This window comes from Schistosoma mansoni, chromosome W (assembly GCF_000237925.1).
Source record: "Schistosoma mansoni strain Puerto Rico chromosome W, complete genome".
NCBI lineage: Eukaryota > Metazoa > Platyhelminthes > Trematoda > Strigeidida > Schistosomatidae > Schistosoma > Schistosoma mansoni.
This window is the reverse complement of record NC_031502.1, coordinates 7595330-7607310: the sequence shown is the minus strand read 5'-3', so window position 1 is coordinate 7607310 and position 11981 is coordinate 7595330. Positions and strand designations below refer to the sequence as shown.

The 11981-nt window shown below is 36.3% G+C and overlaps 1 protein-coding gene across 1 annotated transcript; it reads left to right on the top strand.

The window, feature by feature from the left end:
• Nucleotides 1-1031: 1031 nt before the first annotated feature.
• Nucleotides 1032-1772, top strand: Smp_031310 (putative 40s ribosomal protein S26). The gene is made up of 3 exons (XM_018800080.1): nt 1032-1064; nt 1110-1287; nt 1506-1772. The coding sequence occupies exons 1-3, from the start codon at nt 1062-1064 to the stop codon at nt 1667-1669; spliced, it is 345 nt and encodes a 114-aa protein (XP_018653929.1). The 5' UTR covers nt 1032-1061; the 3' UTR covers nt 1670-1772.
• Nucleotides 1773-11981: the final 10209 nt, after the last annotated feature.

Genomic DNA, 11981 nt, shown 5'->3' with positions numbered 1-11981 from the left:
GGCAAGAAAAGTTGTCTAAACAGACCATCAACGAAGGTCCGTTGAACAACGACTTTTCTAATTCGCAGCAACATTTCTGTTGTTGTCGAGTCAGAATGGCATTAGCTGAAATGAGGGTTGAGTAAAAGTCTTGATCTTAAATGATTTATGAGTCTGTTCGGTCATGATAAACATGAAGTATAGCAATGAACGAGGAAATAAATCCACAAATACAAAAACAAACATCACAATATATAAAAGTTAAAGTAAAAACTGATATATGAAGTTCCAAAAGGGAACAGACACAGTTTGCAAATTGGTGTTCCAGATCACGTCGGACTCTCCACTAGAGATTCTATAAGTATTCGGAGTTTGACAACACCTTGACCATTAACACCTTTATGATCAAAATGTGCCGACCCAATGAAATCAGAAGTCAGGAGCGAATAGGCTCGAAGATATATTTGAAAGGTTGTCAATATATCGAGAAGTGACTGATGTAAACTGGTTAGCCGTTGTAGGAGAAATGAAGCACGGCGTTCCCACTCGTGATCTGTTGCGGATGCATGACTGAGCCCTTCAGCTAGCTGAACCGATTTAAACTGATGTGGTCAGCAACATATACGTCGAAGACTTACAGAACTATTGATTTTGGGGATTTATTTACCGCTACTAGTCGAATAGAGGTCTTTTAAATGTGGCAGATAATTTTTTGTGACGAAACCTACGTAGAAAAAATGTAGGTCCAGGACTTCATATTGACTGCTTCGAACCATTCTTAATCACTCTCTTGTTCATTTGTGTTGAACGTATCAGTTAAATTTTATTTAGAGAATCCCCAATACAAATGGTATAGGAAAGAGATGCTTGACGGCTTCCCGTTTGTCAGTTTTGTTGGTCAACCTTCTACTCTTTCAAAGCCATTCCTTGATTAAGATAAATACATAAGATTATCTGATTCTCCGTTCACATACGGAGTCGAGATATGAAGAATTTTCACTTGCCCGCGATTGAGGATTGAAGTTTGAGCCTAATTTGTTTAAGTATCTATCACAACCAAAGAGCGCACGTTGTACGAAGGCATGGTAAGTGGTTGGTATGATGTGTTGGAGATAATGGTCTTCTATTAGACTCGCAAACGAAGGAACCATGGTAGGTCGAAGAAAGGCCGAGGTCACGTTGGCTTCATACGTTGCACAAATTGTGGTCGAGCATGTCCAAAAGATAAATCTGTATGGAAACTAGTAACACGAAGTATGGTAGAAGCCGCTGCCGTTAAAGATTTGGAAGATGCGTCAGTGTATGGCAGTAAGTTTCATTTTAAATGAGTTGTTGGACATGGATACGTTCCGGGTCATGAGCAGTCTGGAACCACTCATTGTCCTAGATTAAAATCAGCTTTAGCAGAGTCAGTTATGACAGTACCAACTGACACAGATACGGGCTGTACAATTCTTAATATAATAGGTTCACATTTTTGAATGGCGTTCACTGCCATCCTAATGTTTTTCTATGCTTAATTCCAGAAAACTATGCCGTTCCCAAATTGTACGTCAAACTCCAATACTGTATCAGTTGTGCCATCCACAGCAAAGTTCTTCGAAATCGCAGTCGGGAATCAAGACGTCTCAGAAGGATTATAGTTAAACCCCGAGTTAAGTTCTCACGACCTGTTGCTCCTAGAGCATGATTGCATAAATAAACTATTATCCATTGGACTTCACCTTATGATTTTTGTCGAATTAGCACAGACACGTAATAAAAGTATTGTGTTGGTCGGCCATAATCCGTCACTCCTATTATTCCTGGCATGAATACTTGTGCGTTATTCGGTTATGTTGGTTTCTGAATCCCCAATCGTTTTCTCGAGTGCACTTTTTTGATTCACTTAGGCAGTTGTTATCCGATTGTATTCATTGTTTTGCAAATAAATTGTTCATTAGGGTGGGTGTTTTGTTGCAATTCACACCTGCATTATAAGAACGGATGTATGCACCAGGCCAGTTTGTGTATGACAGAACTTACCCCAATGCGGCTGCTAAATCAGGTCTCATATGATTTAGTCCCGCAGATGAGTCTGAATCGGTACACACATAAGTGATCTTACATTTATGATGACTGACAACTGACGAGTTAGAACCTAGGCAATAATATGGTGAGTCTACTATCGCTGGTTGCTTCAGTTTACGTCTAAGAAGTAACAGTTCGGATGTCCTGAAACATATTAGCCGCAAAGATAAGATGCCTGTAGGAGACTATCCTGTTTGGTATGCCTAGCCAGTTTAGATCTGGATGGTTATGTAAAACTGCGTTTGTACTTGAATATTGCTGAGCAACTTGAGGGCGGTAATTTATGTACGCATGCTGTTTCCTGCGGTTGTATTAATATAATGAATTACTTTCCTTGTTGAGTCCAATGCGTCTCGTATTCGCGAATTACACTCAATGGTGACAAGTACATAACCAGTCATAAAATCTCGGACGGACTCAATGAGGTTATTTCGCGTTTATTATTTCAGTGAAATTCCGTAGTCGCAACATAATCTGCCGCGTGTTTCTGTTGGACTTAGAATCCATAGGTACCTTAATGTTGGAAATCAACATCCCCAATACTCAAGGTGTTACGTCTAAATCCGAACTATACGGAGCAATAGTTTATCGGATGCTTGGGTTTGATGGATTACGAATGTTCAGGATGTGATCCAGCAAGCAATCATAATTATTTACAGTATTATAGGTATGTCCATTCATGAGATGGTCTTCAGATACATTCTGCTTACCAGAAGAAATCAGTCCTGGTAAACAATCTTATACATTAGGTTAGAGAATCTACCAGGAGCGTTTTTAGTCTTTAAAGCAGTAATAGGAAACCAAATTAATTATATGATAATACAATTTTTGAGTTAGTCTTATACCATCTCACTACAAAGAGCAAAAATCTAGATCACCCTAACTGGTTTCTGACATTTTAGCGGGGACTGGAAAGTTGCGAAACATTCTTAGTCAAGCGTTTGTTTTGTGAACGTATCCTTGATCGTAATCACAGAAAGTAGTAGTGATATATTCCAGGAAATGTCTGTCAGTTGCGACACTGAACGATTTTGCGAATGGATGTTCACTGTTTCGCTTTAGTTTATCTGCTGTGGATCTTCAGTAATAAGGACAGGAGGTCTATTGACCTATATTATTCCTTGCAGATTTGTTACACCGTGAAGGTCCAATCTCGTCTTGAATATATCAACAGGTGTTGATATTACGTGTTCTGGTAGAGAATTCCAGTAATTCACTACTCGGTGCGAGAAACGAAACTCCAGACAGACGATTTGATCTGGGTTTTTGGACTTTCTTCGAATGCTCTCTCAAATGATCAGTCCTAGACGAAGGGAAAGATAGGACATTAGTACCAAGGTCATCGTTCAGGATACGATAAGCCAATATTAGATCACCTCGTATTCTACAGTAAGGTAACGGAAATAAGTTGGGGTGTCTCAGTCTGTCTTCATAAGATAAGCCAGATAGACCTTTTACCAATTTAGTCCCTCGGCGTCGGACTCTTCCCAGCATATCCGCTTCATATTTGAAACAAGGACTCGCTGCTTGAATACCATATTCCAAATGTGGTCACACGAAAGTGGGGTATAATAATCTAAACTTTTCCTCATCCAAATACTGGAAAGATCTACGAATAAACCATAATATCCTATACCCTTTTGCAGCAGCAGCCTTACAGTTGGTTGTTTTGAGATCATTGCTTAGTATGACTCCTAAATCTTTGGGTAACACGAATCCACATATTGTGTAGCAATACGAATAATCGTAGTTATTTAATTGCATCACCACACTCTTGTTAGGATTCACTTCTAGTGACCATCCGTCCATCCATACCACTAATGAGTTGAGATCATCCTGTAATACTATTCTATCTGACATGCTGTATATGGGTCTCCAAATCTCTATGTCATCGGCGAAGAGTAGGAGGAATGACTTAGCTACAGTTGGTAATTCATTTATATAAAGTAAAAAGAGAAGAGGACCGAGGATTGTGCCTTGGGAAACCCCACTTTTTACAGGTTCCCACGATGAGAGAGCTCCATTTACTCTTACCTTTTGTCTCCTGTCATGTAGAAAGTCACTTATCCAGTCTATGACCGTATAATGAATTCCAAAACTTTCCAGTTTTAATTTAAGACCAGAATGGGAGACTTTATCAAAGGCCTTACTTAGATCTATGAAAATCACATTTACAGGGATATTTCGATCTTTTGCCTCAGCCCAATCTTCTCTTGCAATGAGATCTGTCAAACATAATAGGCCTTTACGAAAACCATGCTGTTCCCTGGATAAAAGATCATATTCCACATAGCTTATAACAGCTATCCAAATAGTTTTTCCATCAGTTCTACAACTGCATTAGTTAAGCTAACGGGTCTCTACTGCATTCAAAGATCCAAAGAGTTTCCTACCGTTTTTGTCGCATGTGTTACTTCACACACTTGAATTAAATGATGACAAAAACTGGGACGATGGTTCTGAGTAACTCATATATTTGAAATAATTTTTCTACAACTAAATAAACTATAAGTGCGATAGTACGGCCTAATTGAAGTCGAAAAGGAAATTTTCTCCGCCAGATGTATCTATCCTTCTTCAACAACATAATGGGTTTATTTCGTTACCACTTCATTCAATTAGGGTTTTTACTGTTTGTATATGGTCCGTGATTACTTCTCATAACATAAATATGGCAGTGGTAAAGTTGATTCGGTTACAATTCTCAGTTAAGTATGTAGCATCGTAGAGAACTTACTAAGCAACAATATGAAGATTGATCTCGACTAAAAGTGCAGTGACGAGTTACTAAAAGGGAAACATTGTTTCATAAAGACAAATGCACCAAGAATAAAATTAGCATCCTTGTTATAAATGTACGGTATATAGCTGCTAAATATGTTATATCTTCCATATGGTAATTTCCATCATATTATACATTAGTAGTCTGATTTAATTTTATTTTAAAGCTAGAGGATTTCAATCCTTTTAAATTAATGTTATGTGAAGTGACAACTTTAACCAAACAACAAAACACTGCTTTAAAAACTAGACAGGTGATTATATATTACAAAAGTGATTGTCAACCATTAAAGCCAAAGTAAGAAGTTGAAGACAAGTCGTCGCTTTACTCTATATCTTTCATCAAAAACGTTCAGGGTAACGTCACTCCCATCTGCAAACACGTTCACAATTCAGTTTCAGTGGCATAGCTTTTGGTAAGGACGCTTACTACTGGACTTCGTTTCTAGTCTAAAATAGTATGAAAAGTGGCATAAATTACAATTTTTCTTACAAATTAATTGGTTAGGATATATGTAGACGTACTTTGTTCATTTTTCATGAAGTTGACTCTAAATGATTGCCGATTGTAAGTCGCCTAACAAATTCAGCACAACGTTCGATGCACTTTCTCAGAATAAAGGATAAAAGCATGTGGATTATAAATGAACACGGTTAACAGGAATTTGAAACTATATCGAAATGGTGAGTGTACACCTCTGTCTCCTCTGCATATAGTACACTAGTGCGAATATCTCTTTACTATGTTAGTAACTTTGCAAATTTAAATTCCTATTTTTGCTCACTTGAATTCTCTACACAACCTTTCCTTTATTGCTAACATGACCAAAGGTATCTTTTACCAATAGTTCATTGCTCTCTTACTATGTTAGTTTATTTTATACACCCAAGTGCATTACAGAAGTATCTATATACAATTGCTGTTTACTTTAAGAACTCTGAATTAGACTTTCTTTCTGGATTAGTTGGGGCAGAAAAGAGGATAGATGGTTGCTGTATCCACTATGTGGATCCGAAGCTACGAGTATCTTACCGTATAGACATGCTGTGTTATAAAGATTTAATTGTCTGGTGGTAGATATGTAGAGAATTTAAGTGGGTTTGATAGACTAAAGGTTTCCTTGTTTTCAATTTCTATGTGTATACTATGCTAATCAGCCGTTTCTTTCCGGGATTTATTTTATGTCATGTTTCCTGCAGGTTGGCTTTAGAGTAATGTCAGAACTCATGCTTACATGGAGTTAGTTTTGAAGAGTAATGGAAATATAAGCACGATTACGATACGACCTGTAGGTATTACTATTACTTCCGTGGTAAGCTTCTTTCTTTGATTTGGGTCGAAAATGTAAATACTTTCCAAATAATCTCATATAGCTTCTTCGGTTAGTAACATTGCTAGCCTAACTACTGTTGACAATACAATATTAGAATACACTCGTTTATTGAAAGACTTTATTTTTTAACCCGACTTCGGAAACTAATGAAACTTGAATCAAGTATGAATAGTACAGCCATTGAAATAAGTGTCTATGAAATCCTCAATCAGTCACCAGACGTATAAACATGAATTCAGAAGTGCACAGTTGTTAAATCTTCAGGGATATACTCCAAAGTGCATGCAGTTAGGCGATCATGTTAGCTCCCCTGTAGAACAAATGATTACTCGAAAGCAAGCATAAACCTAGATACTAATGGATAATCAGAGGTATTCAGATTAATTCGGGTAAATGTGGTCTGCTTCTGGACCTACTCCGAAATCCTCGTCGAAGTAATCTCATACGTAACTGAGGAAGTTGGTTGCAAAGCATACCTATCTTTAGTAAGGCGGTTCGGTGAAGTCGTGTGTAGCACAGATACAACCTTTGCTTTTGTAAGTCCATATATCCGGTCAGCTATTACAGCCGGTCTTTACTTCCCGACATCTTCATCATTAAGATACAACATGTTGGATGCTTTACGATAGACACATAAAACTCAACTGGTAATATAGGTGTCTATCTGCCTGACGGTGTTATCACCAAGTTGAACATCAGCTAACAGGAGGTCTACAGTTCCCTCATCTGGATGGGCGTTATATGCTTTTTTTCGAACTTGGTCTACGACTTCATCAAGCAACTTAGACCTAAGATACTTGGACAATGTTTCATGATTTTCAGAACCAGGAAAGAGTTTTTAGTATCGGGAACCGTAATATAGGATTACGGATACTGAAACAAGGTGGAGATAAAAAAACAAATCCCATAGAATCGGGCTTGAGAAGAAATATAAAATTTTTTGTAACATGATAAAAACAAGAAATATGATGCTTATAATACTTAAGATATAAGATATATACGTTCACCAAATTAAAATGTTTAGTACCAGTTATTGAAAATGGTTGTGTTATAGTTAATCCGAAAGGTGAAAATGTAGTTAGGTTTACAAGTAATTCCAAAGAATTGTCATTTATGGCAATTATTAAATATAATCCAAAGTTATTTCGATTATGAATTGCAATGTTGTCCAGTTAGATCACCAGTTCGGTGTGACGCTTAGCTCATAATGGGTTGACCTGTAGCCTGAAAGTGTTTTGTAGAGAGCAGAGTGTATGAGAGAATCTGAAAAAGAAAATAACAGGGGAAAGGTGGTTACATGAGATGAACTTACATTTAGGTAATGAAACCCATCAGCAACAACTTGAAATAACAAAGGTATCAGTATAGGGTTGTAGAGATCATTGATTTTCATTGTAATCATCAACCGACTAATGTTAGACCACCATTAGAAACCTGGAAGACTGGATGACCGTTTTGTCCTAAAATGGAAATCTTCATCAATGATAGGTTCATGATCTCAAGTAAAACTCAAGAATTTCCGCAACCCTATACTACAACCCTATAATCATCATGTGCTCACTAGTGATCAACTTCCAGAGGGAATTCTCGAAATTGTGGTGAACACAAGTGACCAACAGAGTTCAACCGTGTCAGATGTGAAGCAGTTACCCACTGAAGACAACAGAAGATGGTCTCCCAATATCATTTATTGATCTAAGTTAGATATTAACATCATTGGATGCCAGCTCAGTGATCTGGATTTTGAGGTTCGTGCACGATACTGAAGGTCCTAGGCTCGAGTCCCGTGTGCTGCGTCATAGATGCCGACTACTAAGGAGTCCTGTACTAGGACGAAACGACCGTTCAGTGCTTCCAGATTTTTAACGGTGGTCTAACATCGGTCGGTTTCGTAATCGCAATGAAAATAACAAAGGTATAAGATTGAATCTGGTAATTGATACTACGGTCTGGTAAAATAAAGTTTCGATGGCGGTACGCAGCTTCTCCTGTTTAAAATGACTGTCCATAGTGCTTGGAGTACTTGGATTTGTTGAGGCTTTGGCTGGTGTGTGCAGCCAGCGAGTTAACAGTTGTACGGCTTCTATATATTACAAGCATATGTTCCAGGCGGCGTAAAACTACGCCTATAAACTGTCATCATAGTATTTTCAAATTTGTCCAAGAAGCTATTATACGTATTATATAACAAATTAGAGCGGACGTAAACTCTTGGCAAGTATTACATCGAGGTCAATGAAGTGATTGTATTCATTGTAATAAGTTCTAAATTAACATTGTGTTATTCATAGGCCCATGAACTGTGAATAGTAAGAGTATGGACGTTTTAATTCCACAAAACTCCTTAGAATCAACTTCATAAATTACTCATTTACTTTGTTCTAAACGTTGCGTTTCCTATAGTTCTCAAATCAACACTCAATAAATGGTATGCTGTAATCATCGGTTCATCATGTAAAATGAGGCTGAAAGTTATCCATCGGTGGTAAGGAAAGTTTTTCAAACGGCTGAAAAAATTTTAACATTTAAAAAATATAGAAAGTCACCGTGGTGTAAATGATATGCGTTAGTTAATACGCACGCATTGTTATAACATAATGTATAAGCTACTTATATTGTTAAAAGTAGTGTAATTGGAAAATCCGTTGTAATGCGTCTAGAACAATGGTCCAAATGTTACCTCATGTAATTATATGATAGTCTTAAAACACCTCCTTAGCATAGTTTAAAATGAACGTTTCTTTCGAAGGCAAAAATGTCCTCTAGTCGTCAGTTTTCTCATTATAACTTTTCATCTGGAAATGATTAGAGGTAATTTAGGAATTTTTTTAAATTGACGAATATTTAAAATTTAAAATACTAAACTCCTGAATACCTTTCCTTTTCTGGTATCGAAAACACCATGATATTCATAACTAGAAATACTGTGAAACTCAGAAAAAATAGACTTGCTGAGAATGTATAAGTAGCAAATTTGGATTTTACTTAACTTCACCAGACTTTCAATGGTAATTACAGATGATCCTGTTACAAGACCGTTTTTATAATTTTTCTGTGTTTAGTTATACTCACAATTCTCAATCGATTTCAGTCTAGGTCTTAAGAAAAATGACACTTCCTAAGCATTAGAAATTAAAATACATTCAAAGTCTCAACATATTTCCTACACACAGTATACATGAACCATAACTGAAAGTTATAAATATAATAGTTGTCAGTTCAATGAAAATGATGAATTTCTACAATAATTTCTCCATAGCAGGAACCCAAAACATATATATCTTGCACTGATTCCTACTAAGTGACATAAGTGTCACAAAACAACAAATACTCCTATTGTTAACAATTTATCTAATACTCAGTTTATCCAAAATTACCAAGTCAAACCAAACTAATGACATTTAGTATTTAATTTAATAGTGGAATTCATGAGTCAATTGAAGCTAGACCACTATGGAAAACCTGGAAGCACCGGACGGCCGTTCCGTCCTATTGTGGGACTCCTCAGCAGTGCGCATCCATGACTGAAATTTTCATTATTGAATAATAAGAAATAATAAGCTGATTACTTTCAATGTAAATTCAACAGTTCTTGAAATTTTGGGAGAGCTTTTTATTGACGGTTCAAATCTGTCTTATTCAGAACTGAAATCAAGTTCGTTGTTTATACCTTTAAATCACGGACTGACTTCAGCTAGACAACTATTTGGAAACCGAGAAGTTACTGAGCAGCTATTCATAACATAAAATACTAATTGTAATATTTGCCCGAAAAGTTTGTGCTAATAAAAAGGATTGTTGGATTATTTGGTTTTATATTCATCCCATTTTGAAAGTTGAACCATTCACTGTAATATATCATTGAACAGAAACTAATATTAAAATCTGTTTATCACTTCTGACTGCTGTCTATCAGAAGAAAATTTTAACTATGCCAATCTAATTAAAAGTTATAGGTTTGAATGCTTCAACATGTAGACCTGAATAACAATTTCCATAAAGTACAAAATCCTCTAATAATTTACATAAGTTATCAACATTATTATGTTAAATTTCTAACAACACGGTAAATTGAAAAACAGTCAACCACTAAAGAACAACAACACAGAACTTTGCACAAATATATATATCTACTAAATCAACCGTAATTTACATGAGCACTTTGAGGTAGAACTTGATAGAGCTACAATATTTCAACGTTTTGAAAACCGATGAAGTTGAAATAATACTGTGGTGTGGGCTACTTGTGTCCACATAAGTAGTATATGCTGGTGGTCAGACATAAAATGTATTTTGGCAGAAAACCGCTAAGGAAAGAACTGAAATGAAGTGCAATTGGTAGGAAAATGAATAAACAATGAAATTAGGGAAGATGAACTGATATTTACAGAAGGAACAATGAAGAGTGAGAAAATTGTTTGTTATTTTGCAAATTAACTGTTTGCTGTCTAGTTATCAGAATTTAGTGAGATAGTCTGTAATTTATGCTTTAATACATTCGACTGTCCCCACTCGTGTTCTTGTTCACTACAATACTATCAGTGATAACTAAAGATTGAAAATACGTTATATAGCTGATAAAGAAAGGGATATGAACTTAGGGAATAAAACGTAGTAAATTATATTGTAGTCTCTAGATCCTAGATGTTATTCTTTCAGTTAGTATTTCATACCGTGGTCTCATCCATTTCTAGCATATCCGCAGATACAATAAGTGACAAGTATAACAAAATTTGTTGTAATTTTAGTTTAAATTACCATTGAAATGTTTATTCCATCAGATCGGCTAACCAGTGTATTAATTTCCTGACTCTGTATTGAAGAAGATCACAAGGATTTCTACAGTTGGTTATTAATGTTAGTTCTTACTTTTATTTATAAATGATTAATTTCTCAGGAAAACCATGAAAAACTTAATGTGTTAATGTTATTTCTTGGTCTTGCCTCAACCATCCTTCCAATTCACTGTTTTTTTTAGGGAGTGACAGTCTGGGACATTTAACACATATGTCTCCCTACCTCAGTTGACGAAGGTTTAATAGACTCACGAAACGGTTCATCTGATACCCTGTCAATATTTTAAACAGTGGACCTTTCATACTTGAGCAGTGCTTCGGAAACATTTTTGGTCAAACACTATCAGCCCATATCCGCCACCAACTCTCAACCATAAAGGTTCGAAAGCATTAGGTAAACCATAGTTTATTAAACTTAATTGCACATGTAAGCAAAGATGGATAGTGGCTGGCAGTGGAATCCAGGACGCACGTTTCGTCCTATTTGGGACTCGTCATCTGGATGTACCTGCATCTCAGAGTTGATGTTCACTCTGGGAAACGAACCCAGTACCTTTCGCCTCAAACGCCATAACGTTATCCACTCAGCTACTGAGTCCTGAGAGCTACTTGCTTTTGCAAAGGAGTGAAGTTTAAATTCACTTAGTTTTATTTGTTTAAATCTTCCGACTGATATTTAGGACTGCAAACGGTCAGTCTCTAACTGGCATATGTGCATACTGTGCGTATTGCCTCGATATTGCCTTAATTTACAAGCATCGTAAGCAAAGAGAGAGACTGACCAGTTGCAATCCTAAACATCAATGGGAAGATTCAAGCAAACAATACTAAGTGGATGTTACATAATGTTTTCTTTTTTTTCAGAACAAAAGAATCCAGTTTATTATTATGGTGGTAAAATAATTCGTTTATATTTATTAAACTAATGATTTTTCTGATGCTGGGAAGTAGTAGATGATAATTGAAGTAAATAATAGTTATGTAGTGAGCGAGAACTCAGGTGGTGACAGCCAATTTATTA

What these genes read in the sequence shown, in the direction of transcription:
- Smp_031310 (XM_018800080.1), top strand. An exon ending in AGATGCGTCAGTGTATGGCA is followed by an intron (nt 1,288 to 1,505) that starts GTAAGTTTCATT and finishes GCTTAATTCCAG; the next exon opens with AAAACTATGCCGTTCCCAAA.